At 37.2% G+C, this 26,833-nt stretch overlaps 1 protein-coding gene across 1 annotated transcript in view; it reads left to right on the forward strand.

Moving 5' to 3' along the window:
* Positions 1-1,978: 1,978 nt before the first annotated feature.
* Positions 1,979-26,833, forward strand: part of pkd1l1 (polycystic kidney disease 1 like 1) — a 36,217-nt gene continuing 11,362 nt past the window's right edge. The window contains exons 1-40 of the mRNA XM_015386596.1: positions 1,979-2,169; positions 4,245-4,376; positions 5,913-6,183; positions 7,856-8,357; positions 8,483-8,651; positions 9,413-9,652; positions 9,742-9,874; positions 9,959-10,162; positions 10,357-10,538; positions 12,175-12,378; positions 12,519-12,682; positions 12,772-12,942; positions 15,175-15,345; positions 15,431-15,508; positions 15,611-15,753; positions 15,850-15,970; positions 16,084-16,225; positions 16,681-16,870; positions 16,949-17,005; positions 17,097-17,232; positions 17,287-17,456; positions 17,539-17,949; positions 18,082-18,230; positions 19,507-19,607; positions 20,043-20,241; positions 20,331-20,414; positions 20,594-20,801; positions 21,121-21,227; positions 21,338-21,437; positions 21,530-21,658; positions 21,738-21,911; positions 22,196-22,367; positions 22,474-22,538; positions 22,627-22,985; positions 23,075-23,159; positions 23,264-23,431; positions 24,659-24,777; positions 24,856-24,966; positions 26,390-26,624; positions 26,714-26,818. Of these exons, the coding sequence (XP_015242082.1) occupies positions 1,979-2,169; positions 4,245-4,376; positions 5,913-6,183; positions 7,856-8,357; positions 8,483-8,651; positions 9,413-9,652; positions 9,742-9,874; positions 9,959-10,162; positions 10,357-10,538; positions 12,175-12,378; positions 12,519-12,682; positions 12,772-12,942; positions 15,175-15,345; positions 15,431-15,508; positions 15,611-15,753; positions 15,850-15,970; positions 16,084-16,225; positions 16,681-16,870; positions 16,949-17,005; positions 17,097-17,232; positions 17,287-17,456; positions 17,539-17,949; positions 18,082-18,230; positions 19,507-19,607; positions 20,043-20,241; positions 20,331-20,414; positions 20,594-20,801; positions 21,121-21,227; positions 21,338-21,437; positions 21,530-21,658; positions 21,738-21,911; positions 22,196-22,367; positions 22,474-22,538; positions 22,627-22,985; positions 23,075-23,159; positions 23,264-23,431; positions 24,659-24,777; positions 24,856-24,966; positions 26,390-26,624; positions 26,714-26,818 (6,852 nt within the window). The remainder of the gene's footprint in view (positions 2,170-4,244; positions 4,377-5,912; positions 6,184-7,855; positions 8,358-8,482; positions 8,652-9,412; positions 9,653-9,741; positions 9,875-9,958; positions 10,163-10,356; positions 10,539-12,174; positions 12,379-12,518; positions 12,683-12,771; positions 12,943-15,174; positions 15,346-15,430; positions 15,509-15,610; positions 15,754-15,849; positions 15,971-16,083; positions 16,226-16,680; positions 16,871-16,948; positions 17,006-17,096; positions 17,233-17,286; positions 17,457-17,538; positions 17,950-18,081; positions 18,231-19,506; positions 19,608-20,042; positions 20,242-20,330; positions 20,415-20,593; positions 20,802-21,120; positions 21,228-21,337; positions 21,438-21,529; positions 21,659-21,737; positions 21,912-22,195; positions 22,368-22,473; positions 22,539-22,626; positions 22,986-23,074; positions 23,160-23,263; positions 23,432-24,658; positions 24,778-24,855; positions 24,967-26,389; positions 26,625-26,713; positions 26,819-26,833) is intronic.

Below are 26,833 nucleotides of genomic sequence, written 5' to 3' on the forward strand. Positions count from 1 at the left end.
CTGCCTTGCGCATGATCTTGGCGCCCTCCTTTACGCGGCTGCGCCTCGGCGCAAAACCAGCAGCTGCTTTCTGAATATTTCGTTGATTTGATTGCGAGTTAATTGCATCACCCCGCGCGCGCATCGAACCAAAGCGCACGCGCGTAAAGAACGAGAATAAGTCGTCCGAGTCCTCGAAATGGCTTTTTACGTACATTTGAGAGAAAGAAACAGATTTTATTGATGTTTGAAGGGTGGGTTGGAAAAATGCTTCTCAACGTGAGATCCGGGAAACACCGGGGGTCCTTGGATTGACTCCAGGGGGGTTCCGCAGCATTTTCCCCTTCTGTTCAAAATAAACTGATATTTTAATCTTTTCTGCTTGGATCGAAAGAGTTAAAACGCAACATTTTCATATTTAAATCGTTTATTGACTCGTGAATGATCACATGTGAAAATCGCTTTAAGAAGTCATTCAGTTTTTGAAACGCAAACCAGATTTAGGCGCATATAACTCCATTATCGGTGTTTTTTTTTAAATATATGGACACACAATAAGAGCTGAAAGACGCAACGAAACGAAATTGCAAGAAATATGCTGCAGTATAAAACGAAGGGAGAGAGAAAATGTGTTTGATTCCCTTGTTGTACCCCTTTCAGTCTGAGGAGACAGATGTTACGGTCTATCAGCGCCCCCTGTCGCCCTGCGGCACAGGGAAAAAGATCTCTTAAAGGGGATGTCTAAAAGCCGGAAGAGCTTTTTAAGGTGGAACGGTGGAGATATCCCTGTGGTTTCTCTTTAGCAAAGGGGGGGCAAGACACGACTAATTCATACTCTTCCAAGCACAACTCGTGGGTTTTATGCGCAAGAAAGAAAATAAGTCTTTATTAAAGCTTTCCCAAATTTAGGGGGTGAAATGTAAATACTGGTGACATTTTTCTCTCCATTTTTAGTTTAATAAGGAGCCTTTTTGAATAATTAACATAGGATCGGATGAATACTACAGAGCAATGGGGAATAGAAATACAGTAGCTTATGTTTCACTCTGGTGAAAGTGATAAATTAGAAGAGTCAAGAATGAAAACACAACCACATTTTTAGATGCACATTAAAGTCAAAGCCATGCGTCACTCCGTTTTCTGTTGTCAGACCTCGTCCTTTAAGGGAGCTGCAGACATCCTTTTTAAAGTTTCACAAAAAACTTTCGCCTTGTGCTTTCAAGTTTCATGACTGTAGAGAAATGAACCCCGTGCTGCGTTTACTGACATGCAAAGATAAGTAAAAGAGGGTGGTAGTGTTTACAAGAAAACTGGAACCAAGGGCTTTGTTAAACTAAGAATGTTTTCCTGTTTTTTATTTTATTTATGGAGCTTGTGAAAAATCTTTTAGAGATATGAGTTAATATTAACTTATATTATTTTCTAAGAGCCAAAACAGCAAACAGTTCAGGTGTCAGTAAAGTTCACCTACTGTTTGATTAAAACATCTAGATGGCTTCATCCCTTGATGAGGCCATTTCATGTTAAATAAGGGCAGATCTTTGATTTAAAGGAGCAGGTTAGTTTATAGAAATGTCATTTTGATCAATAAAAGTCACCACTTTCCACACAAGAGGATAGCAATCATGAGATGCATTCATGCTGTACTATTAAATCTGGTCGCAAAAAAGAGCTTTATGATTTTTTTGAGGAATTAAACAGATTAATTGTCCCACAGAGCTCCATCAACTCTAAATATTTATATTTTAATGTGTGCTGTTTGACCCCAGTGATTGCTGTTAAACAATCCCTCAGCTCTTCTTCCAGAGGTCACCCCCTCCTCTGCAAGGTTTTCATTATTTGCATACAGTCGCCTCCGCTTTGTTTTAGTTTTTTTTTCCTTTTTCTTTTACTCTGCTCCTGTATAAAGCTCTGCAGTGCAGCCAGACCTCCTCATTTGATCCCGGCCATGCAGCAGAGCTGTTGGCTCTCCCTTTCGGCCTTTTAATCCGGACCAGAGATGCTCGTCGCTCATCTTCACGCACTGATCGTCGCTCTGCTCTGCGTTTACTCTGCATCCTCCTCGCCTCCAGGTCATGCGGTATCTGTGCGGTTCGCCCGGTGCGTTAACAGCTCCCTACAGGATTATACACCCACGGGTGTCCGTGACCTTGACCCGAAAAGCTGCTCTGCGCGCTGCGTGTATGAGGGGTGAGCTGAAGCTATTTTTTCTTAAAATAAGTGCATTTGTTCTTGGATTAAGGAGGTAAAATAGACATTTTGCAAATGGAACAAGACAATTTACACTTAAAATAAGAAAACACAATTGCATTGTCTTGTTTCAGGTATATATTATGTAATTATCTTATTTTAAGAGTAAAAATACTAATTCCATTGGCAAACTATCTCATTTACTTACTCAAATTCAAGGTAAATACACTTAATTTAGGACATTTTTTACTTATTTTTTGACTTAGTTTTTCCAGTGAAAGTTAGGAATGTGTTGGAAATCAAATGGTGCTGCAAAAAGCAAACAAAATAATGATTTAAAAAAAGCTAAATATGTTGAAAATTTGCATGATGTACTAGATTCAATCAAGGAAGATGAGTTGCAATTTGTATTTATTTTTTTTTTTCAGTATATTTTTTAAATTATTATATTTTATGGGGAAAATGTGCTCTTTGTTAATTGAATAAATTACTCAGATTACACCTAGCATTTAACATTTGCAAAGCTTAGATCATTATGTTAGAAAGAAAAACTAGTTAGAAAGGCTTTTTGATTAGAACTCACTCTGTATTGGCAGAATAAGTAAACCCACTGAATAAAACTCTTTCAATTCTCATCTAAAATTGTGATGTTTCCACCTTTTCTCTCACAACTACCCTCTAACCCTTGTCCTCCAACATCCGCTTGGTGTAAAGAAGCTTTAAAGTAGCATTGCTTGCTACTTTAAATTTGATATTTGCTCTTTGACTAAAGTAGCCAAAGTTAGACGGAAACTTGAGTTATTGCTTCAGTACAACAGTAAAAAACAAACAAACAAACAAACAAAAAATAACACTTTCCTCTTATTCACAATAAAAACAAAATAAACTCTGCAGCCTTAATGTTCTAAGGACAATGGACCAAAAATGGAAAAAAGTTGCCTCATTTATAAGTTCAGTTAGTTGCAAACAAAGATGCCACTAAAGTACCCTAGCTAATATTATAAGAGCAGCCTTAAAAACACAAGTATCTCATATCAACAACCAATACACTTGATTAAGATGTACATAATTTAAAATAGAATTTTACATTTTTCTTCTGGTTTAGTAAACCAATTGTTACTTTTTTTTCCTGAATATATACCTATATTAAGTCCCAATGCTCTTTAACTTTTATAAAATCTTTTTTTTTTTTTTTTTTTATAATCAGCTGATGGAAAGATAACATGGTTTTCTTCACAAAATTGAAGAGTAAAGCTGAATTGTTGATCTGCAATCAAGAAATGTATAATATGAGCCTTCTTTTGTTTCAAAAACCATTACATATTTGTTGGAAACAAAATGCAAAGAGAAAAATCTTTAATCATTATCCTCGTGCTGTTGGAAGCATGCACTATACATATTATACATATTAGCTAATAATATATTTAAAATTGTAATCAAACATACAAAACAGCAAATGTGATTTTAAGTTTTCTTTCGAATAAAACATGAAATACTTTATTTTGGTCATTCATGTTTGTTCAGTCAACTCTTAGCGGTTCTGTTTCACAGCTTAAGCTTTAAACCAATTTGACTGTATGATCTGGTGGAATTGTGCTTTGAGATGACGTGTTGTGAAAAGGCGCTATAAATAAACTGAATTGAATTGCAGAATTAAATAGATAAAATATCTTAGAAAAATCTAACAAATGATATGCAGTTAAGAATGATTTAATATTAGATAAAATAATGATTCCAGCTAGATAGCTTAGATATGACCACCAAGGAAAATAATTCACATTCTTAATTTATTCACATTTTATTACTTAATCACAAATTTAGCTTATGTTTTCTTTTTAACATAGCAACCTAATGATGATCAAATTGTTGGAATTAAATTATTTATTTAACCACGTGTCATCTGTTTAGCTACAGTTTTTTTTTTAATAAACATAAGTTCAAATCTACCAGGATACAATGATAAATACACTAATTCTGTTGGCTAAATTCTTGTTTTATCAGCTGACTTATAAAACAAAAGTCACTGTGGTTTTTGTTGCAATCTGTGCCAATCATTGTTTTTGTTTTTGTTCAAGGTGCCAGTTTGTATTGTCTTCTGAGACTTGTTCCTGTGGGAACCAGCTGCACGCTCTGGTGGTCAGCGCTTGTTTTAACTCCTCTGTCACAGAGGAGACAAAAGATGTGAAAGAAGGAAGCAAAAATCAAAGGTGAGAAACAGCTCTGTCTTTTTGGGGTCTTGGGTTTCATTATCTGGTCCTTCAAAGCTAAATGTTTCAACACTTTGTCAGCCGCCTGTGTTTGACAAATTTCTTTCTATTCCAGATCCTTTTATTATCTGTCTATTGGAAAAGTTGGGAATGGATCTGAAGGATCTGTGGAAATCTACAGAGGCAAAACACCATTTTGTCTTTATTTGAGGGTGTCAGCCTGTCCTGGGAGAGCAAGAGAAGGGAAGAAGTTTGGGGAGAAAGTCTCTGGAAATCTGTCTGCATGCTGGAAGCAGACCGAAGGTTGGATCTTAGGGTGATATACTGAGCTACACATATAATTCTCCTGTGTTAAAACAACTTTATTTCTAAATATTATGATTATTATTTGAATTGTATTAATTTTTTATGTATATATCTGATTTTTTTTTTTTCATTCTTTAACTTCCTCAGCAATACATTATTTTGGCTAACTTTTGTCATTTAAATTGTTTGTCTCATAGATTTTATTTAAAGTACTCCAAATGAGCTGAGAAAACATTTATATGATAAATTATTAGCGATATGTCACATCAGGTTTTTGTATTTAAACTCAAATGCTGCTTTAGTTTAAACTTAATTTCTACTGAGTATTCGAGAGACACATAAACTCTGTCAAATGTAATTCCCTGAAAAATAAAATAGAATAAACTTTTTTTTTTCCCCACTTCAACTTTAAATGATATAACTCAGCCATGTATATTTGAATCTTAAGCAATTTTTCAGTCAAATGAAACCCATACTATTTTTGCAAAGTTAAAATCAAAGTATAAAATGTAATAGAAAATAAATATCCTTTATTTTAAGCCAGAGGAATGTTGGTGTGCCAGCAGCAAATTCAAAAGCACATGAAGGCATGCAGATACACTAATAGATGAAAAATATTACAACAAAAAAGAAGAGATTTTGAGGAAGGGCAAATTCACAACATAAGAAAAAATACTGTACAAATAATGACATGTAAAGAAATCACAAAATATCCTAAACTTAATCAAAAGTGGAAAACGTAGAACTGAGAAAATGCATTTGTACCCAGCTTAACCGTATCATTATTTAATAGAAGAGAACTTGTGTTTTATCGTTCATTATTAATCTGATTATTTAAATAAAAAATATCTTGAAGCTGCCCTCCAGTTCTTTAAGACTTTGCATCTTAGGATAAGGTCTGTTCATTTATTTATTATTCAAAAATGATTCAAGGTCATGGCAGAAATATTTCAGCAATTTTTAAGAAAATGTGTAAACTAAGAGAAAAGAAATCTCTGTAATACATGTTAATTTCCTGACCAGTGCTTTTAGAGGGCAATTGTATTATGTCAACATTGACCTTTTTGGAAAAAACTTAGCAAAGGTCAAAGTTCACATCATGTGACAGATGATTGGTCCTTCTGTGTGTTTTTATTTGATGTTGAAAACTCACAGAAAGTGATAGTTTGTGGTGATGCTCATTGTATTCAGCTGGTTTTCCATCTTTCTCTCAGATATGTCTTTTTGCAGCTCTGTCTCCACCATCCAGCTGATCTGCTGTCGCAGCTTGATGATCTATTTTCTCCAAGGCCCCCGAGGCACGCCCCCCTGCTGTCCTTCCCCACATTTAGGCTCCAGCAAAGAGCATGTTGAGGATGTGACTGTCACTCTGGATTTAGAAATCAAGGAAGGAGTGGATGTAGTTTCCTTTCCAGGGATAAGACATAAACAGCGAGAGAAAATGATGGAGGATGTGGAGGAGGATTGTCCTTCAAGCTCTGAGCTCCTGAAATTTACTTTGGTAAGTCAGGATGAATAAACAGCTTTGTTCCTGCTATTCTTCTTTAAACTCTGTATTTTTCTTTTTTAAAAATGAATGCGCCAGATTAAATAGTAATAAACAATTTACAGAGTTAGAATAGTGAAAGAAGGATATTTTCTGAAATATTTAGCTTTTTCCTTGCTACTGAAGAGCAAATATGCAGATTTTTTTCCAAAGTAAATTGGTTAATTCTGAGCTTGTTTTGTTTCAGGACTGTCCATCTGACACGCAGAGTTGTGTTTCGCTGTTCTATTTTAGCTCAATTTTAGCATTGATTTAAAGTCATAAATTATTAACTCATTGTATAAAATGAATACATTACTATAATTTAAATAAATGTTTAGTGTGATCCTATACCAGAGATCAATCTTAAGGATAAAAAGAATATATATACATATAAACAAACAAATACAAAAAACTAAATTAACATATTCTATTAAGCTTATTGAAAATTGTTCAAATGTACGTTGCTAAACATATATAGCTGTTTTTTTCAGCATCAGTTTTACATAAGGCTTTAAAAATATATTTTAAAAGTTATATCGCCATGCCAACCCTCTGAAATTAATGCATGTCTAATTTAAAACAATTTTACAGTGGTTATTATATTTGTAAAACTTAACAAAAATGATTGCTTCGAGAGACACCAGTGGACAATACCACTGGTAACAATGTTACCTAAAATAAAATAGGAAACAAAACAGTGAAACAGATTAAATAAATTGTGTTCCCCCATATCATCACAATTATATTTGGTGTATAAAAATGACAGGTGAAATGTTTGTTTTACATAAATCAAGCAACCATATTTTAAAAAAATAAATTCAGACTTTCACTCACCATAAGTAATCTGTTTCCTGTAGATGGACAGAGGATACATACTCTGTTTGTATTAAAAAAATCAGAATTAGATTAAAATAAGATTAAAATTCTCATTTGAGTCTCATGTGGAGAAAGTAGAATAACTCACAAGAATTAAATTCAGTGAATTTCCGTTTCTGTTATTTTTATAGAATAAAATTTAAGTTACTACATCCTATTTTGTTTAATCAAAAATCAGCTTAGTCTGCTTGTATAGCAATCCAAGTGTAAAAGCAGCTTCATGCACAAAGGTTTCACCTTAGGCCCCCAAAGCAATGATGGAATTCTTAAATAAAATTTCTGAACCAATAAAGAACCCCGAATGGTTTCATTCCCATTGTGTTTAGGTTAAAATCTCATTGCATGCAGTCTTAAACAGTTTAGTCCGAATAAATAATTCTGCAAAATACAGTATTGTCCAAATCAAGTTGAAAACAGTTTGAGCTCTGTATTCACTGCACTTCATTAAAAAAAAAATCTGTTAAAGATGGTCTCCAAAAGCAAAGTGTCCAGATATTAGCATTAATCATGATGCACCGATTCACCCATATCCTCCATTTTTTTTAGAAGTGCCATCTCTGTGCAAATTTAGTCATTAACAAATACAATGTTGAGCTGCATGCATGACAAGATCAACCAGGACATTCCTTCCTGTTTACTTGAAGACTGTATGGTTATTTTCAATTTATTTTCAACTTGTCATGGTTCTTGATCCCAAATATAAACAATCTGTCCTTCAATTACTTATTATACAGTTTTGATTATCTTTATTCCTGTGTTTCTTCTGCAGGTAGCTGAATGTCCTTTCATCTTTAACCTTAGCCTGAATGCATCTGACTATCAGCTAAGAGCAGGTGATATTGTTTCCGAGGGCAACGAGCTATTCAAGCCCACAGTGGAAGCAGAATCCAACCACAGCTCTGAAAATCTCAAAGACTGCGTCTGCAGAATGAAGGACTGTGACAATGAGCTGCTTTTTGACATCCCTGGTGGGACAACATCAAACCAAACGTGTCGGGTTTCATTTAGCATCTCAGCAGAGTCAGATGTGACTGCCTGTCTTCTGGTGAATGCAACACCAAAGCACAGAAGCAGCAGCTGCACCGCAGGGGCCGAAGCAACAGTGGTTTTGCTTTTCAACCGCAGCGGGACTGTTGTGATTCAGCTGCGAGCTGAAAATCAGGTGTCTTTTCAGAGCAAATGTGTGAGAATGTGTGTCAGGGGGAAAAGGAAGTTACAAGCCAAAAATATTTCAGCTTGGAAACCACCAGCTCAGAGTGAGGAGGAAATAGGTAAGAAGTGCAACTCTTGTTTTGAGAGTGAAGGCAACTTATGTAAATCCTAAAGTATTATTTTCATTTATTTTATAAGTTTTTCTGCATTCACCAAAGAACTATGATTTCTTTCCCCCCCTCAGTTGTTAGGATTTATGCAGAGCAGCAAGTGTATCCCACAAATAAAGACATAACTTTCCTGGCTGTCAGTGACATACCAGATCCTGTAGAGTTCTTCTGGGACTTTGGAGACTCCAAATGGGCCAGAACCTCATTAAGGTCCATAATTAAAAGATATCACAACCCTGGCAGGTAGGAGTCACATATAAGATATTCTAATTGCAATATGAATATCATATCATATTTATTGCACTGCTTTGCATTGTATATTTCGAATCTTACTGTGCTGGATTGTACAAAGTTGCATCACATCATTTTGTATCATATTGTGTAGCATTACATCGTGCCGTTTAAGATTGCATTGGATGACTGCATTCCATTGTATCTTATTGTATTGTATTAATGAAAAGAATTAATTATATAATTGAATTTTATTTATCTGACATTGGAGAAATTTACCCCTGCACTGGAAAAAAAAATCTAGATAAGTTATTTCTGTCCTTAAATTAGGTGCATTTGTTCTTTGATTGAGGAGGTAAAAGAGACAACAAGAGAATTTACACTTAAAATAAGAAAACACAATTGCATTGTCTTATTTCAAGTGTATATTATCTAATTGTTTTATTTTAAGTGTAAAAATACTCATTCAATTGGCAAACTGTCTCAGTACCTACTTAAAATTAAGGGTAAATACACCTCATTTAAGAAATTTCTAGTTATTTCTGGATAGTTTTTCTAATGTGCATTTAACCCTTCCCTAGCAGTCTGTGGGGTTGAACTCAGAACCTCAGGATTCCAAGCTCTATACCCTAACCACTAGGCTGCCACTGCCCTAGTATTACTGTCTAATTAAGGAAAATTAATCACTTTTACTCGTAAAATAATTTTCATTACTTTTGCTAGCACAGTATTCAGCATTGCTCTCTATCTATAATTTTAATCACCCTGTCTAGTTACAAAGTGGTGGTTGCTGCCTCTTGGGGTCAGATGACTGTCACCTCAGACCCGTTTTCCATCGAGATCCAGAGAGCGGTGAAGCTCAGCAGGTTGGTTCACCAGACCTCAGTCCTACAAAATCAGACTCTTATAATAACATGCAGAGTCAGTGTGGGGACCAACATCACCTTCATGTGGAGCTTCGGAGACGGAATAACCAGAACCGGACTGAGCACGACACATCATATCTACCACAGGTTAACTCAAACCATTTTCACACAGGCTTTTTGCAGAGCTTGTTTTTCCCCCCCAGGAAATTATAAGTGTTGTTGTTATGTTCCAACAGGTTAGGAGAGTTTCTGGTCAAAGTGACTGCATCTAATCTCATTAGTTCTGCTTCTTTGAGCAGCCACGTCTTTGTTGTCGACAGGCCTTGTCAGCCTCCACCAGTCAAAAACATGGGTCCACTCAAACTTCAAGTACCAGCTGTTTACACTCTATCATGCTGAAATAATATTTTATAGGTCAGTAACAAATAAACTAAACCTAATTCCTGTGCTAAGTTTCAGAGGCATGAAGTCATCCATCTGGGGGTGACGTTTGATACAAACATGGACTGTGACACATCAGAAGGCCTTCACTATACCTGGACTTTATTTGGCTCTGGAGGCCAGATCATTCCGTTGCCTCATATAGATACACAGGGACAAAGCCTCACTCTACAAAGCCATCTCCTCCAATATGACACCTACACAGCCATAGCAAGGGTAAGTTTGGACAAAACCTATTATAGACTCAATCATCATCTGGTTTCAAAATAGTGATAGTGCTGTTATTGAGGAATAGAGGGGGGAAAAAAGACATCTAAACAGTCCAAAACTTTTAGTAAAAGTTTCCTATCCTATATTTATAGAACTGAGTATCTCTGATTTGTACTTGTGGTGTTTTTGGTCTTCTGCAGGTTGGGGTTATTGGCAGTGTGGTGTACAGTAACTACACAGTGACTTTACAAGTGAAGCCAAGCCCTCTGGTGGCATTTATCCAAGGTGGAACCAATGTTTTTATTCGTACGAAAGACAATAATATGATCACCATGGATGGGCAGAAATCCTATGATCCAGACTACCCTGACGTCCCACTCAGGTACAAACTTTGATCCACGTCGGACACTTTAAAAGGAATATTGGACAATACAATGACATAATATTAATATTAGTGTTTTAGTGTTTTTGTTACAACATTTGGTAGATTATAAAAGCTAGTACAAGTCCATACAAAGTAAAAGCATACATTTACTACCCATCAGTGTAGTATATGCCAGTGGGTCACCACCAGAGTTTTGGGAGAAGTCCAAAAAATTCTGTAGCATGATCATCCCAACTCAGAGTTGAATTATATAATGAGGTTCTCAAATGTAACAGTAATGATGGATGAGCATATGTTATGCTGCAAGTCACCAGAAGAACTCTACAGGATCTAGTATGTTTGATGTTCCTAACAGAGAACTTCACTCTCAATCTGCAGGTTTACTAGTGGTTCCTAGAATTTCTAAAAGTAGAATGGGAGGCAGATATTTTAGTTATCAGGCTCCTCTAGTGTGGAATCAACCATCAGTTTTAGTCTGTGAGGCAGACACCCTGTCTACTTTTAGGGGTAGGTTTAAAACTTTCCTTTTTGATAAAGCTTGTAGTTAGAGTGGCTCAGGTTATCCTGAGCATCTCTATAGTTATGCTGCTATAGGCTTAGACTGCTGGAGGACATAGGGTTCCCCTTTTTCTTAATTTTGCTTCATTCTATCTCTATTCTCCCACTGCATAATTTGTTAGTTCAATCTGAAATGTGATGGTCTCTCTGCTTTTTCTTATAGTAGCTTCATCTGATCTGTTCCTGGGACACCATCCTGGGGAGAAATATCAGCTGTACTGCTGCAATTAACACATTTATTTATGTTATATTGGAGTTTGGCCTGTTTTTCAGTGTAGTCCTGGTTCTCTGACTCAGACTAACTGGATGCGCTCTCTTTCATACTGACATGTGAGCTGGCTCTGAGCTTGTCTACTTGGCTCTGTGTTTCCTGGACAGGGCTGCCTGTGGAGCTGGATGACAGTTACCTTTTGTATCTCTACTTTTTTTTCTATTTTTGCTTCTGTCTCCTTGAACCCCAATCAGCCTCGACAGATGGCAGCTCACACTGAGCCTGGTTCTGCTGGAGGTTTTCTTTCCGTTAAAAGGGAGTTTCTCCTCTCCACTGTCGCTACAAGCATGCTTAGTGTGAGGGATTACCTTCAAGTCAATGAGTCGATGCAATCAACTGGTTTTTCATAGATAAAAAACTTTGAATCAGTTTGACTGTATGATCTGGTTGAATTGTCTCTGTAAGGTGCCTTGAGATGAGATGTTTTGTGAATTGGTGCTATATAAATAAACTGAATTGAATTGATGATAAGCAGTGGCTGTGATAAGTAAAAGCTCTGTCTGCACCAGGGAAGAATTCACCTCCACAGCAAACTAAATGCTTGGAGCAGCTCCCACTTATGGTAGCTTGAACTATTTTCTGATTAATTTAGCAAAAGAATATTTAGCTTCTTCAAACACCTATATATCACTGAAGCCTTAAACAAGATGGTTAATGTACCCTGAAATATGTAAAAACAATAAAATCAAGAGCAATGATGTTAAATCTCAAAGAAATCTCGACTCGTAAAATGTTTAATAATGTTTCTGATCTATGACTACCTGGAGTTGTACGCTCTCTTCTTATTTTTTCTTCTCTCTTTAGCTACAGCTGGACATGTAAACCAGTGTCAATCATCACCAGCTCATGTTTCAACCAGGACATTCCCACTTCATCTTCTGTGCTGAAATTTCCTACCAGTTCCTTGAAGCCTAGGTTCGACCAGTTCCAATTCACGCTCACTGTCCACAGCAGAGGGCACTCAGCTTCATCAGAGGCTTTCCTCACAGTAACCCCACACCTTACAGGGTAATTAGTCTTCTTGAAATAAAGATACATTCCCATAGAGGCACAATACCGATTGTTGAACTGGATTAAATACATTTAAACCAGTATTAGGTGAAGCAATTATGTGGTTATTATCAATGACCCAAATATGTTGTATACAGGAAGGTCTCAGTTCTCTGCCATCAGTGCCAGGGAGATCGTGTAAACTGGGATCAGTCGTTTTCGGTCAGCGCTCTTTGTGAGGACTGTAACATCCCCAGTAAACTCATCCAGTTCACATGGAGCCTTTACCTTGTCAACGCTTCATCCAAGCCCCTTGTAGAGGGTAAGCAAAGATAAATTAGTTCACCATGTTGTTATGTTTGAATTAACTCAGTGTCAAAAAATGTATTCACTTGAATTTTTCTTTTCCAGTCCCATTTTGTCACACAGTGGAGATCAGTCCCCCGGCGGCAATCCTGGAGAATCCCACAACATCCACCCTGACTCCTGGGATGACGTCCCTTCAGTTTCAGCCCCAGGATTTATATCTGGGTGATTGGGGGTCAACATCGGAAGAAAGCGGAGATAAACCACATCAGTTTGGTGAGTTAGTTAAAGGCAGAATTAACACAAAATATCATCCGAGATAAAAATCTAACTGCCGTGTTTCTTCCCATTTTTAGATTCAAGTTCTGAGTCTTCATATACATCTGTTTTTGACCAGGACACTAGAATATTCTTAGACAGAAACAGCCGTAAAGGCATTTCTAGTGGGTTTCCCAGTGAGTCCTCAACAGACTGGAAACATGCTCTACCTTTAATGGAAGACAAGCCTGTAGCTGGTCAACCAGGTAAATAATGTCAAAGCAGAATCTTCTAATATTAGTTGTTTTTTTTACAAACTGCTCAGCTTTTGCACTATTAAGGTATTACAGTTCACAGGCTCATGCTAAAGCCACGTCTAAACCCCATTTTTATTTCCCTGTAGTATATTTATCATGCTGTCTGATAGTATTATTACAGAAAACATACCATTTTAAAGGGGATGCAGTGTGGGTTCTACACAACTTGTAAGAAGTTGACCCAAAGTTTTATCAGTATTTTATAGTAGGCTTTGCAAAAAGAAAACAATCTGTTCATCAAAATTTTATGTTTATCTTATATATTTATAAATGCACTTGTGACAGCTTATAAATTGTCTTCGCACATCATTGCTTAAAAAACAAAAACAAGTTGAACCAAAGGTTTGATCATTTGAAGTCAAATGACCTAATCTTGTAATGCTGCAGAATGTTTTTCACTGTATACATTGATAAATGGTGATGATGATATTTTTTTTTAAAATACACATGTATACAATAAATAATTGTACATAACGTAACAGAAAAAAAAAACAGTTTGAAAAGGGTGTATTGGTAAAAGGAATAAGCTCATAATGCCATCACTCCAAAACTAAGTAACATTGGACTAGTAAAAAGGAAAAAAGGTGGCTACATTTTATAATACATCCCAAAATATGGTCTGAAGAAAATAATTATTCTACAGTAGCATTTTTAAAAAGGTAGTAAAGCCAATATCTTGCTGCTATTAATGACATTCACATAGTTTATAATGTGGGAGACTAGTAGTCACTGTCGGTAACTGAGAATCAGTACTTTTCCTGTGGACATACTGTGGTCTATTCTCTAAATAAAACTTGATCCAAGAAAGAGCCACACCTTTAATTCCATATCTACACATTCTTTTAAGTAATAACTCATGATTGGCAGTATCAAAAGCTTCAGTTAAATAACTATTGGACCTTGCATTTACTTTAGGTATAGTGCAGTTTGCTGCTAAAATGTCTTTTTCTGGAGGTCTGGTTTTCTGAGGTTAGCCAAATTAAAATCAAGAAAAGCCACCTCATAATGCAACAGTAGATGCTCTCGCCGTGTTTTTTTTTCTGTAAGTGTAATGCCTCCTCCATCTTTTTTATAAATCATTATCTCACCTGCTGTGTTGAGCCAAACCATCTGTTCAGGCTACATGTTTAACTTGTTCTGCACAGAAACAGAACATCTGTCTTGAACAGATGGAATAAGATAATATTAAAGTAATCTGAGAAAACATATTTGTTTTAAAAGTATATTTTAACTGGATCAATAAAATTGTTAAACCTTTATAGTTTGCTAAACCTACATAGACACAGAAAAAAATATCAACTGTAACTTCCAAATGGGATTTTTTTGTTTCATTGTTGCTGATTGGGTTTATGTTCTCTAAATGACTCCTTGTCAGAAAACCAAAAGCATCTATAACTGAGACACATCCTATAACATTCTGTTGTGTTGGATGTAAAAGGTAAATATATATATTTGATACGTTTGAGAAAAAACAAGTTGTTGCTTATTTATTTAAATGAAAGGTTTGTTCAGAATAGTGTCTTTAAGTTTTCTTTCTTTGGCTTAAAAAAACTAAATGTTAGTAATATCAAAAATGTAAGTTTTGTTGCACATAAATATGATAAAAGATGCTCTTATGTTATGTCATTTTTTCTTTTTGGTTATGTTTTGTAATTTTATGCTGGATTGCATGCTCCTCATGCCACCTTTTTGCTTGGAAAGTTATGAGGCTTTTTCTTTTCTTTTTCTTTTTTTTTTTTACCTTAAAAAAGACAAATCCATGGCAGAGTCTGATGATTATGATGTTTTGTATCCAAATGTGGAGGAAGGAGATCCGGCAACTTCAGTAGGAAGACCTAATGGTAATAAAAGCTAAAACAAACACACGTCTCTCTCACTGCTTTTTTATTGTTTGTACAATATAGTTGTTTATTCAGTCACTGATTATCATTAGGGGTCAACGCTGAGAGCTACGGTCCAAGTGACGACTCCAAGTCAGAACGCAAAGATGAGGGAAATTACTTGATGGATCCCAAACCTTCAGTGCTGATTCAGGAGCCAACTTTGCTGGACTTACACCGTGATGCAGTAGACAGAGACCTGTTTGAGTCCTACACCTACACAGGTGAAACATCTAGAAATGAAGAAAGTAACTCTCTCTTTCTGAATTTTTAAATATTGCATCTTTTAAACTATTTATTTTCTCTTAGGAATCTCCTCAAGTTTGTTAAGATTCAGACCCTTCAGTCTAAAGCCAAGAAGCATCTACATGTTGCAGGTTATTGCCAGTGAGTTTTAACACACGTTAAAGAAAAACAGAGGATAGAGGTTTTTTTCATATCATTAGTCTTATTAAATACATATTTCAATATTTCTTTTTTTTTTCCTAGAGTCTCAAAATACTTTGGTGGGTCGGACTCAGCTCTTTCTAAAAACCAACCCTGTCCCAGACGGCATGACGTGCCAGGTTCAGCCGGTTGATGGGATGGAGCTATACACAACCTTCAGCATCTTCTGTACCTCAGGGCAGGAGGTGTGAACTTATATATTTAACTCTTTATTTGACAAAATGCTTCATAAATGAAATCCACTTGCTCTTTATGTTGTGGGTTTTATTTGTATATAACAGGACTTAGAGTATAAGTACAGCTTCAGTGTAGGAGGCAGACCCCCCAGGATGCTCTACCAGGGAAGAGACTTCCAGTACTACTTCAGCCTCCCATCAGGTGACCCCAGCAATGACTATGAAGGTGAACATTAGCCACAGACACTAAGGAATTAGCATATATCAAACTTGCTTTTTTTTTAGATTTCTTCCTACTTATCGGATATAATTAACTGGTTTACTGTTGTTTTTTTTTAGTAAAAATCTATACCCAAATCCGATGCAGCAGCACTGGCTCAGCCACCAAACCATGTCCTGTGACGGTACGAGTCAGACCCAGCTTCCTCAGGAACACTTCCTCCTCTTCATCAGACGATCGTCATGATCCCGCCCTGAAGCTGTAAGAGTCGACATTTTTCATTGTGAATCCATTTAAGATATTTGCATTTTCTTTCAGTGCCAAAAAAAGAATGATATGAAAGCATGTTTTAAAAAATAAACTTTTTTATCATGAGATCTGTTTCATAAGGGAAAACCTGGAAGACAGTAAAAGAGACATAATAAATAGAGGTTTACACCAAAATCAAATAATCAGGTGAACGGATAATAATTTCTAAGTTAATTTATGCACCTATTTTCAGTTAAATATCCAACCATAATTTTGGCATCCTTAAATTATTTAAAACTGCTGTTTTATGGAAGAAACTAAAATTTGTCCACATGTTAGATTTTTTGATACGTTTTTTTTTTATATTACAAAAAAAATGTAAATAATTTTCTAAGTTTTTGTCTTAGAGGCAAGTGCTATCCACTACAACCAGTCCCTGCAGCCATATGACCTGTTTCTGCCCCCAGCTCAGAGAGTCTGAGGACCGTGTCCGCACTGATGCAGCTTGGGAATCCAGTGGAGATCCTTAACTATATCAGCCTCCTGACCAGCATCCTAAACAGACTGAGCCAGGATGCTGAGGCTACCACACAGGCACAAAGGCACACTCGCAATGTGCTCATCTGCACATTATGCCAGCTTAAAGGCAGTGACCAGGTACATACACACATTTAATGAAGTTTCTGTTGGGTCTACAACAGTTTTCTGATGATATAAATGTTATTTTAATTTTAGCTATTGATGGCTGACAGCATCTCTGATCTGAATGAGCTTTTACAATTTCAAAATCAGGTGAGAGGATGAATGGCTGGAAGGGAGTCGTTCGTTATCTAAGATACTATCCTGAGTAAAAACAACATTTCCTGTTTTTTATTTTCTTTAGGTGACATTATCGAGTGTCAGACATGTAGCCTCACAAGTTCGATCTGTTTCAAAGAAGTTTCCTGAGTTTACTGCCAAGGAGGAGAGGCTCCACAGTCTGATCAACTTGCTGTCATATTGCCTCCAGGTGGTCACAGGTTGTAGTTGCACACCTGAAAAACCAGAGAATTCTAACAATACTCATGTATCAGGGCCAGGATCATCAACAAAACCACAAAAAAAGGATTGTGAAGAAGGAACTTATTGCAATGAACCAAACAAGTCCACCATCGCTCTGCTGGAGCATGGAGGGGCAGGTCCAGCAGAGCCATTGGCGCAGCTTGTGGAGGAGATTCTGCTGACTGCAGCAGACTTGATGCTGGTTTGTTCATTAATGTTTCTTCAAATTTTAACTGTTTAAATTAAATTTTCACTGGGATTCATTATGTTTAATTTATTTCCAGAGGTTCCTTCTGTCCAATGATGCCAAGGTACACAAAGTTAAAGCTGGCCCTATGACTTTGCTTGTTTCAACCCAAAACCAATCCTCCACAATCATCCAGGGTGGCTTCACCACCATCCACATGCCAGCTGCTCTGATCCGGAGGTTGTTTGCTCATCACACCAAAGGGGTTCGGCTGAGAGAGCAGCAACCCTGCGTCCTCAGAGTGTTGACTGAGCTCAGCCACAACTATCATCTCAAAGACTCATGTCCAGAAGTTAAAACAGGGAGGGATTTTATTCCCACCTCCTTTTTCCAGCTGACTGGACCAGTGGTGTATCTTAGTCTGTTCAGGTGCAGCAGTAGAAGAAAACTCCATATTCATTCCCTCTCTCAGCCAATAAACATTAAGCTACAACTTTCACAAAGAAACGTAAGTCATCTGTTTTATACTCTATTTTATTTTCATTTTAAATTTGAAGATCTGTTTCTAAAAACAACATTTCATATCTAAACATTTAAAACTCTTTAGAAATCTACTTTAACCATCTTCCTACTGTAGGAGAGCTCTCCCAGTCAGTACATCCTCCTGCGCCGCCAGATCAACTACCACAACTTCACCATCAGCCAGCAGCTCTTACAGCGGTCCATTCAGGTGACTGTGGTGTTTACGCCACTGCCCAGTAAGCCTTTTCCCATCATGCTTCTGTTCAGGTAAACTTTCTGCTTACAATATTAAGAATCCAAACAGTGCCAAGCTGCAGAATTTGCATCCTATTATGTTTATCAGAATCATTAAATCTGTATGATACTAACTAACTAACTAACTAACTAACTAACTAACTAACTAACTAACTAAACAGCTTTAATAATAGGAAAGTCCAGACATACTCAGATTTATCCCCTCTTTCTCTTCAGTGGGTTCAGTTTCACCCACATTGGTTAAATCTTGCACCATTTTTTTGTGTAAAAAACTGATAGCTCAGTCAGTTTGCTTAGAGAACATTTTTGTTGATTATTTTTCAAGTCTTGTCAGAGCTTCCCAGTTGGATTTAGATCTGGAGCTTACCTGAACCATTGTAACAAACAACCCTGTTCCGTTCTGAGCCATACTGGGCTATACTGTCCTGCTCAATGGTCAACCTTCACTCCACTCTTCAGTCCTCTCTAGTCCCCTGTTTTCTTCCAAGACTGCATTATATAAAATAAATAGCAAATATTATAGAAATTATCACTATTCCTGCTCAGGACAAGTACCTGAGCATGATGCTGCCACTACCTTGCCTTGCAATAGGGAATCTTGCTTTTGCACGCCACCCCCCCCCCACACACACACACACACACACACACACACCTGAGCTTCTCCTTCTGCATGTTTGCTTCAATTCTTTCAGATATATCTATTTTTTTAGCCACTCTTCTGTTAAGATCCTGAAATATTCTACATTTGAAAATAAAAAAATATAAACAATGAGCCCCACGAAGCATCCATGACAACCAGTTAGAGTTTCTAAAGATAACCTAGGAACACAGAGAAATACATTAGATAAAGGCCTTCTGTAGCAGACCGTTGGGCAGCCTGCTCAAGACTGCTTACTTCCCCTTATGACATCATAAGGGGAATGCCTTTCAAACAGAGCATTTTGACCAAACATTACCTGAGAGGTAGAAAAAGGCAGTAAGAGAGGGGAAAGTTTTTTAATTTTCTTATTTGTGAACCTCATACACTGATTTTGCATAATATGGGACCTTTAATTTCAGATTTGTAGAACTAATAGCTGTCTTACTATCAAACTACAGAAAATGAATATAGATTAATCCCATGCTTAATATTAAAACTAACCTATATTTCCCTCCACTTCATAACTATACAATACACAGTAATGGTCTATCACCTCAAATTCTGACAAAATATATTGAATATTTGTCATAAACTGTAATGAGTTTAATAAATAATATGAGGCTAAATCCTGATCGTTGGTCGTCTCAGGATGTTTGAGAGGCCAACTCCCAGTATGCACCAACTGCAAAGGATTCACCGATGGGAGCACAGCACCATACGCTTAACTCTTCCCCCTTCCTACCTTAATGGTAAGAGATTCTTTTCTCTGCATCCTTTTTCTTTATCTATTGTTTCGTATGATCAACAGATCTCCTCATTATTTCAAACATCATATCAGATAAGATTAAGCCAGTCAAAAATCTAGTTTGTAAAAAAGAAGAATGAGTTCTCTGCTACAGTTTGTTCTAATGTTCTGGTTCCAACAGTGACCTCTGAGTTATAATCATCTCAGACAACTTTCCCCTGATTGTTTGGGTTTAATTTTGGGTTATATAAAAATAGGAAAACATACAGCTGTGAGAAAGACTCCTAATAAACAGACGGTGCTACATTTCTGGTCGGCTTGCTCTTCTGGATAGCACAGTCTGTGTGATCACAAAAGTTGTAGCAACACACAATTTTCTAGAGTAAGAAAAAGAAATAATCTTGCAAAAAGAAAAAAAATAACCCAGCAACATCCTCAGCTGCAGGTGTCGCCCACATTGCGCTGCTTGATGCTAATTTTGGAAGATTACCCAAGAGCAATCTACAAAGCCAAGAGATAAGCTACAGTCTGACAGTGGACAGCAGTCTGTGTTTGTCCTGGGATGGACAGCAGAGGGCCTGGACGCACCATGATTGCAGGACATACCAAACAGACATGTCTTCTGCTGTTAACTGCAGGTAAATCATAGAATGTATGTGGCCAGACCTGCAGAAAATCAAACATATCGACAAGGCATAAAACATGATTTGTGTGTTGTTTTATCCAGTTGCTATGGGCTGAGGCCAATGACCGTCTTTCAGCAGCAGATTCAGAGCAGCCAGGACAGTGGTGATCTGGATCCCCTCCTAAGGTGACCTTCTCCCTCATTTTCACTTCAGTTTCACCTTAGACAGAACCCATTGTTATACTTTTTGGGTTTCAATTTCAAACTTTTCCACACCCCCCTACAACTAGGGGCTCATCTTTTATTTTAAACATATGTTTACACTAAATTCTGAACATGCTATCTTCTGCTTTTTTATCTTTCAGCGCATCCAGCAATGTCACTGTTCTCAGTATTCTGGTTATCCTCCTGGTCCTGTACATCCTAGGGCTGGTCTGGTCCAAAAGAGCTGACATTATGTCTAAGGAGAATCAAAGGGTCCACTTCCTTTCCGACAACAACCCAGAAGACCCCTACCTCTATGCTGTCTGCATACACACTGGTCTCTCCTCTGCAGCCCATATGACTGCAAAAGTAGGCCTATCCATGTTCATGGGCTTTGATCTTGCTAGCAAGCACATAAGCTTTTTTCATTAATGCTAAAAGACAATAGTTCGATTACAGTTTGTTTTTCTGTGAGATGAATTTTACCCCTTTTTCCATAAAGAAATGTCTCCAGATTGTTCTTAATTAATATAGCATGTATATGCACATCTGGTGGAGCTTTAAAAGAAGAAATAGAAGTATCCACCTCCAGAAAATCAGTCAAAATGCAAAATCTATTTGATTCAAGTATAAATGTAATTAAGTTTGATTCTGAATTCAGTTTGGAATTTTTTTTCATGTCTGGAAGGTTTACATTGCTCTGTATGGGGAAGATGGATTCTCACAAACAAAAGAACTTCAAAACCCAGGGTGCACTCTGTTTAGAAGAAACACTAAAGACACCTTTATATTGAGGTAAGAAATCAGCCTTCGTGTTTTCTCTGCAACATGTCAATTTTTTCCCCATATATAAATATAGTTAATCTGCTGATGTTTTAATACAACTTCGTCTTTGGTCTCTGCAGTGCCGCAGAGAGCCTGGGCCCAGTGTGGGGGGTTCACATCTGGCATGACAACTCCGGACTTTCTCCAGACTGGTACCTCAAAGAAGTGGTGGTGTCTGAGGTTAAAAATAAAACTGTTATTTCTTTCACACTGTCTTTAAATTGTTTTCAGTCTGACCATAAAGCTGGATGGTTTAATTGCTTATCCTCCAGGTAAAAAGAGCGCCGGCAGAGGCGCGCTCATGGCAGTTTGTCAGTGAGTGCTGGCTTGCTCTCAACAAAGTTGATGGCCAAGTGGAGAGGATGCTTCGTGTCTGCTCTCAGGAAATACATTTTGCTAAGGTGCAAAAACTGGATCCAGGCATAAATCCTATGTTATCTAAGCCTCAGTTCAACTCTGTCTACATATTCACTCTTGCAGAAGGTTTTACTGCGGTTTTGCGACTACTTGGCGGATTTCCACATGTGGTTTAGTGTGTACAGCTGCCCCAGTTCCAGCTCTTTCACACACACTCAGAGACTCAACGTTTGCCTGCTTCTCATCCTGGGTTATGCATGTGCAAACAGTGTAATCGTATCGCAAATAGATGTTCAGGTGAGTGAGCGACATGACTATAAAACCTTGAAATATGGGCATAGTTTGGCACCTTGTGGCATTATTTACACACTTTCATTTTTTGAATGCTGCTATCATCAAACCAACCAGCGTTATTTTCCCTGCTGTTCAAAAACATTGCAACAGCATGATACTGTCCCCCCATGTTTTACCATAGGGATTGTGTGTTCATGGTAAAATCTTAGCTAAATACTGTCAGAGCTACATACTGCAAGGTTATATTTATAACATGCACTTCTGGTCTCTTAATGTCCCTGTTACAGTTGCCATTTGAGGTGGGCATCGTCGATCTTTCGGATGTTTCTTTGACCACCGGACTGCTAAGTGTGATGGTTGCATTACCCGTTGCAACACTGATATCTTTACTGTTTCGGCTGAGGGGATGTGGAGTTCAACATGCATATCACATAAAAACAGCACAGGGGGATTTTCAGGGTTAGCTTTAATTCAACTGTTCACTTCCATCAACTTTAGTTGCTTCATTTGTTTTTTAGGATGCTTTTAGAATAAAACCTTTCTTTGTGTCTTGAAACCTTTTTAGGGAATGATAGTGAGTTAGACTACCAATCATCTTGGGTACAGAGAGCCTTAAGGAACAAATACCAGGTAGATTTTTAAGCCATTCTTTTTTTTATTCACCATTTTCTCTTTCAAAGTCATATGAAGCACTGTCTAAACCTTGTTTTTGCTGCAGGGTACAGATATCTTACATTCCTCCATTCATGAAAACAAAGACACAGAGGGAGAATCTACAATCCATGCAAACAGGGCTGTCAGAAATTATGATCATCTGGTATTTGAAGGCAATAAAGGGCAGGTGCTCCACAAACTGCTACTTACTTCAAATGGGCAATATTTTGACCACACAACTGAAGAAAGGACTGAAATACCTGAGACTAGGTGGTTTGAAAGGCAGACATCTAGAAGAATGGCAGATCAACCTGTCCGTAACAAGCTGAGACTGCCATTGTTTTGGTGCCGCTATGTGGCCTGGGCGCTGTGTCTGCTGTTGTCTCTCGCATGCTTGGTGGTCACAGCTGAGCATGGAATGAGGTAGTGTCATAACTTTAGCATTTTTCAAAAAGAACAAAACATTATAGCCATTGATGTACTAACAATATATATATATATATTTCCATCAGATTTAGCAGCAGCAGGGTTCTGCTGTGGATACAGTCACTTTGTGTTTCTCTCATGGGCTGCGTGTTCCTCATCCAACCAGTTCTAGTAATAATAACCACACAAAAATTAGAAAATAAAAATGTAACCAAGCTTTTATGCACCATTTTCTCATTCCTCATTAATAATACCATGTCTTCATTATTCTGCAGATTTTTGCTTTGGCAATGATTGTTTCCTTTTGGTTCAACAAAGCAGCAGATAGATCTGTAGGAAAGTTACCAATAGAGACAAACCTGTGGAGCCTGAATCATGCTGATGGACCAGGAGAAAAATTCACATCTGCTTTCTATGGGAAGAATTCTCCATCTGTGGAAACGGTAAAAAAACAAGTTTAATACCCTGTGCAATAACCTGTTTTTTATATTTGATTTGATACCCAGTGCAACATTTATATATATATATATATATATATATATATATATATATCCATCTATATAAATACCCATGTTAATACCCTGTGCAATTACACTGTGTGATAATCCTGCTAAATAAGAGACTTCAGCTGTCATATATATGTGGAAAAACTGTATATACTATATATACCCCCATGCACCCTTTCCTTCCTATTGTAACAAGTACATTTCTCCACTGAGAGATCAATAAAGTCAATCAATCAAGACTCTTAGTCCGATCTCCTACATAATTTATCTTAATAGAACATTTTTAAACTAAAGCTGTTGGAGAATAGATATGGATGCTGATGGCCTAGTCGTTAAAGCAGTGCGCTTGTGCTCTGAGAAGGTTGCAAGTACCTGGTTCGATCCCCACAGCCTGCACTCTGGGTCTCTGAGCAAGATCCTTAACCCCACACTGCCCCCTGGGCACCGCAAAATGGCAGCCCACTGCTCCCCGAGGGGATGGGTCAAATGCAGAGGTAAATTTCTCCAGTATGATACAAATAAAGTTCAATTATTATTTGTCTTCATGTCAGTGTTTGAGGTTGAGGTTTGAGGACCCAAATGCAGAGGTGAGTTCTTGCAGTTTTGAGTGTTCACAGGTAACAGAGGCAGGAATCCAAAAATCCAATTTAAAAATGTAAAACAAACCAGAACTATGGAGACATGAGGGAAAAGAAGCACAAGGATCCAGGGAAAGATGAGAAACCAGCACTGAGGAAATGCACAGGGAGAGTGTTTATGGCTGATTGAACAAAAGGCAGGACTAACGAGCTCACTGGGAGCAGGTGTGGACAGAGGCTTCTAGAAAGGAGCTAGGGAAAAGAAAACCAACACAAGAGGGCAACAAAGAGCAACAAAGAAAAGCCTAAGAACTCAAACACATCCAAAAACAAAACAAAATAGGAATCAAACAAATAAAACTAGAATACAAAGAAAAACATGAATCAACATAAAACTAAAAACTCAAAGAAAACTTAACAGAACCATGACACTTTAGCCTTTTTTCCCCCCTCTGATGTCATGTTTCAATTATACTTAGATATTCCCCTGCTGTTAGGCTCCACTCCTCTTCCCGCAACATGGACGTGTGTGTTATAAGAGGTACTTTTCATCAAGCATTAATGTCCTATTCCCTTGCTTCCTCAGCTGCTTAGGGCGAGGCAGAGAGCTCGGTACCTGCGTCTCATGCACCCGCCGACTCAAGCAGAACTGAAGAAAACCCGTGGAAAGAGAAGGAAAGATGCCCAAATCCAGGAAACACTCTGGTTTGTCTTTGTTTTAAAAAAAAAAAATACATTTAAAGAGATTTGCAAAAAGATTTCACACTTTATTTTGTCCTGCAGGGATTTGTTTTTCTGCACCATCATGCTTCTCCTGATGGTGTGTATAATCTCTGGCAGCTCACTGAACGAACATCAGAGTCTCAACAAAGCCATAAAAAGACGCTTTATAAGGTAAGACACAGACATCTCATAGATGCAACACAGATAGAGCTCATAAACATAGAATTAAACAGATATTTCCTTTCGACAGGAACAATTATTCTTTTACCTCCATAAAAACACATGAGGACTGGTGGAGGTGGACACAGTCCAGTCTGCTGGATTTCTTGTACCAGAATTCATCAGCAAAAAAGGAGGTGAGCAAAAAATATTCATTTGCATCAAGTCTGTAAAATATACCGGTACATACAGCGTCTGCTATTTTTCCTTTTATGCTTAATTAGCAAATAATCATTAATAAAAGAAATAACAGATGATTTTTTTTTCAATGAAGCATTTTCTATGTTAAATTAGATTATTTTTCCAGCAGCCTCACGTTGTAATTGGAGAGTCCATTATAGAGAAGAGAGAAATCCTCAACGTGTTTAAGGTAAGTTAAAGGAAACACAGATGATATCTAGGCTAAGATACAAGATCTGGAATTAAGCAACTCATTTATGAACATATCTGTGAGGTCATGCTGCAGATTTTTTTCTGTAGAGATCCAAAGAAAGCTTAGATAAATAAATGTGATGTGAGAAACCTCAAACAGAGCCAATGTTGGAGACTAACATGTTTCAATTTGTTCTTAACAAAATCCCTTATATTAACTGATTTATGAATCAATGAACTTGTTCATTGTATTAATACATTCAGCCTTTCCAACGGCTAATTGCATGTCAGAAATTTGACCCAGCTGTGGCTTTGAGTGATATTTATATAAAGTTTTTATTTACTGCTAATTAAGTTGGCAGATTGCATTTATGCCTGAGATAATATTTTAAACAAACATTATAATCTGTCAATATAAACTTTTTAAAAAGAAGCATTTTTGAAGAACTTTGGGTTCTGACGATAATAAAGGTTATCTGTAAATATAGAATTTGATTAATTACAAATCCATGATGTCATATATTCTCTGTTTTTAAAATAAAATACCTTATTTGTGTTTGTTTAGCCACAAATAGCCCCCCAGAAAAATCATTACAAAAAAGAAGGGTGGAGATGCAAATCTAATTTGCATTAGAAGATTTGGGAATCTTAGGTCTATGCGATCAATTCAGCAAGATTCTGAATCTAGAATGATTGCAAACAAACATTTAATCATCTTTGCTGTAAAATATTTAATATAGCTTTTGAAAAAAAAGTTAAATGTAGTTACACAGTTAAGCTTTTTTAAATGCTAACTACTCCTGTACAACACTCACCCTCACATTTAAAATGTCCCAGAATGCTACGCTGACAGCTCCTTGGACATGTGATCACCTCTGTTCATGGAAAACTGCGACAGTCAGATTTGGCCACACAAAGTGAGACTTATTTAATCCAAATATGTCACACTAATAATGCTGATGTTTTGACTTTGTTCTTAAATGTTTGCTGGACTTTTCTGCAGGTTTGAAGCTGCATCAAAGCTGAAGAGCTTGTATTCAAGCAGCTGGATCAACAGACAGACAGTGGCCGTAAAGGTTCAGTTTACCTTGTATAGCCCTGCACCTCACTTATTTAGCAGTGTGACCCTGACCACTGAGCAGATCCCTGGTGGTGTTCTGTTGCACTCTGTCAAGGTCCAGTCAGTCAGGCTGTTTTATTCTCCTACTCTATGGGACTATGTGACTTTGTTCTGCAAGGTAAAGGTCTCATTTTACCCTGATTTAAATCAACCCGAGGAACTCTACAGACTGAAGCATGTAATTTTTTTTCTCTTTTTCACCACCAGCTTCTCTTCCTGTTTTTATCTCTAATACAATCCTGCAATCAAGTTTCCAATATTGCACAACAAGGACTGACTGGATGTTGGAGGAGACCCTGCATGTGGCTGGATGTGAGTCAACCAAAT

Source organism: Cyprinodon variegatus, unplaced genomic scaffold (genome assembly GCF_000732505.1).
Source record: "Cyprinodon variegatus isolate N-32 unplaced genomic scaffold, C_variegatus-1.0 Scaffold372, whole genome shotgun sequence".
Lineage (NCBI taxonomy): Eukaryota > Metazoa > Chordata > Actinopteri > Cyprinodontiformes > Cyprinodontidae > Cyprinodon > Cyprinodon variegatus.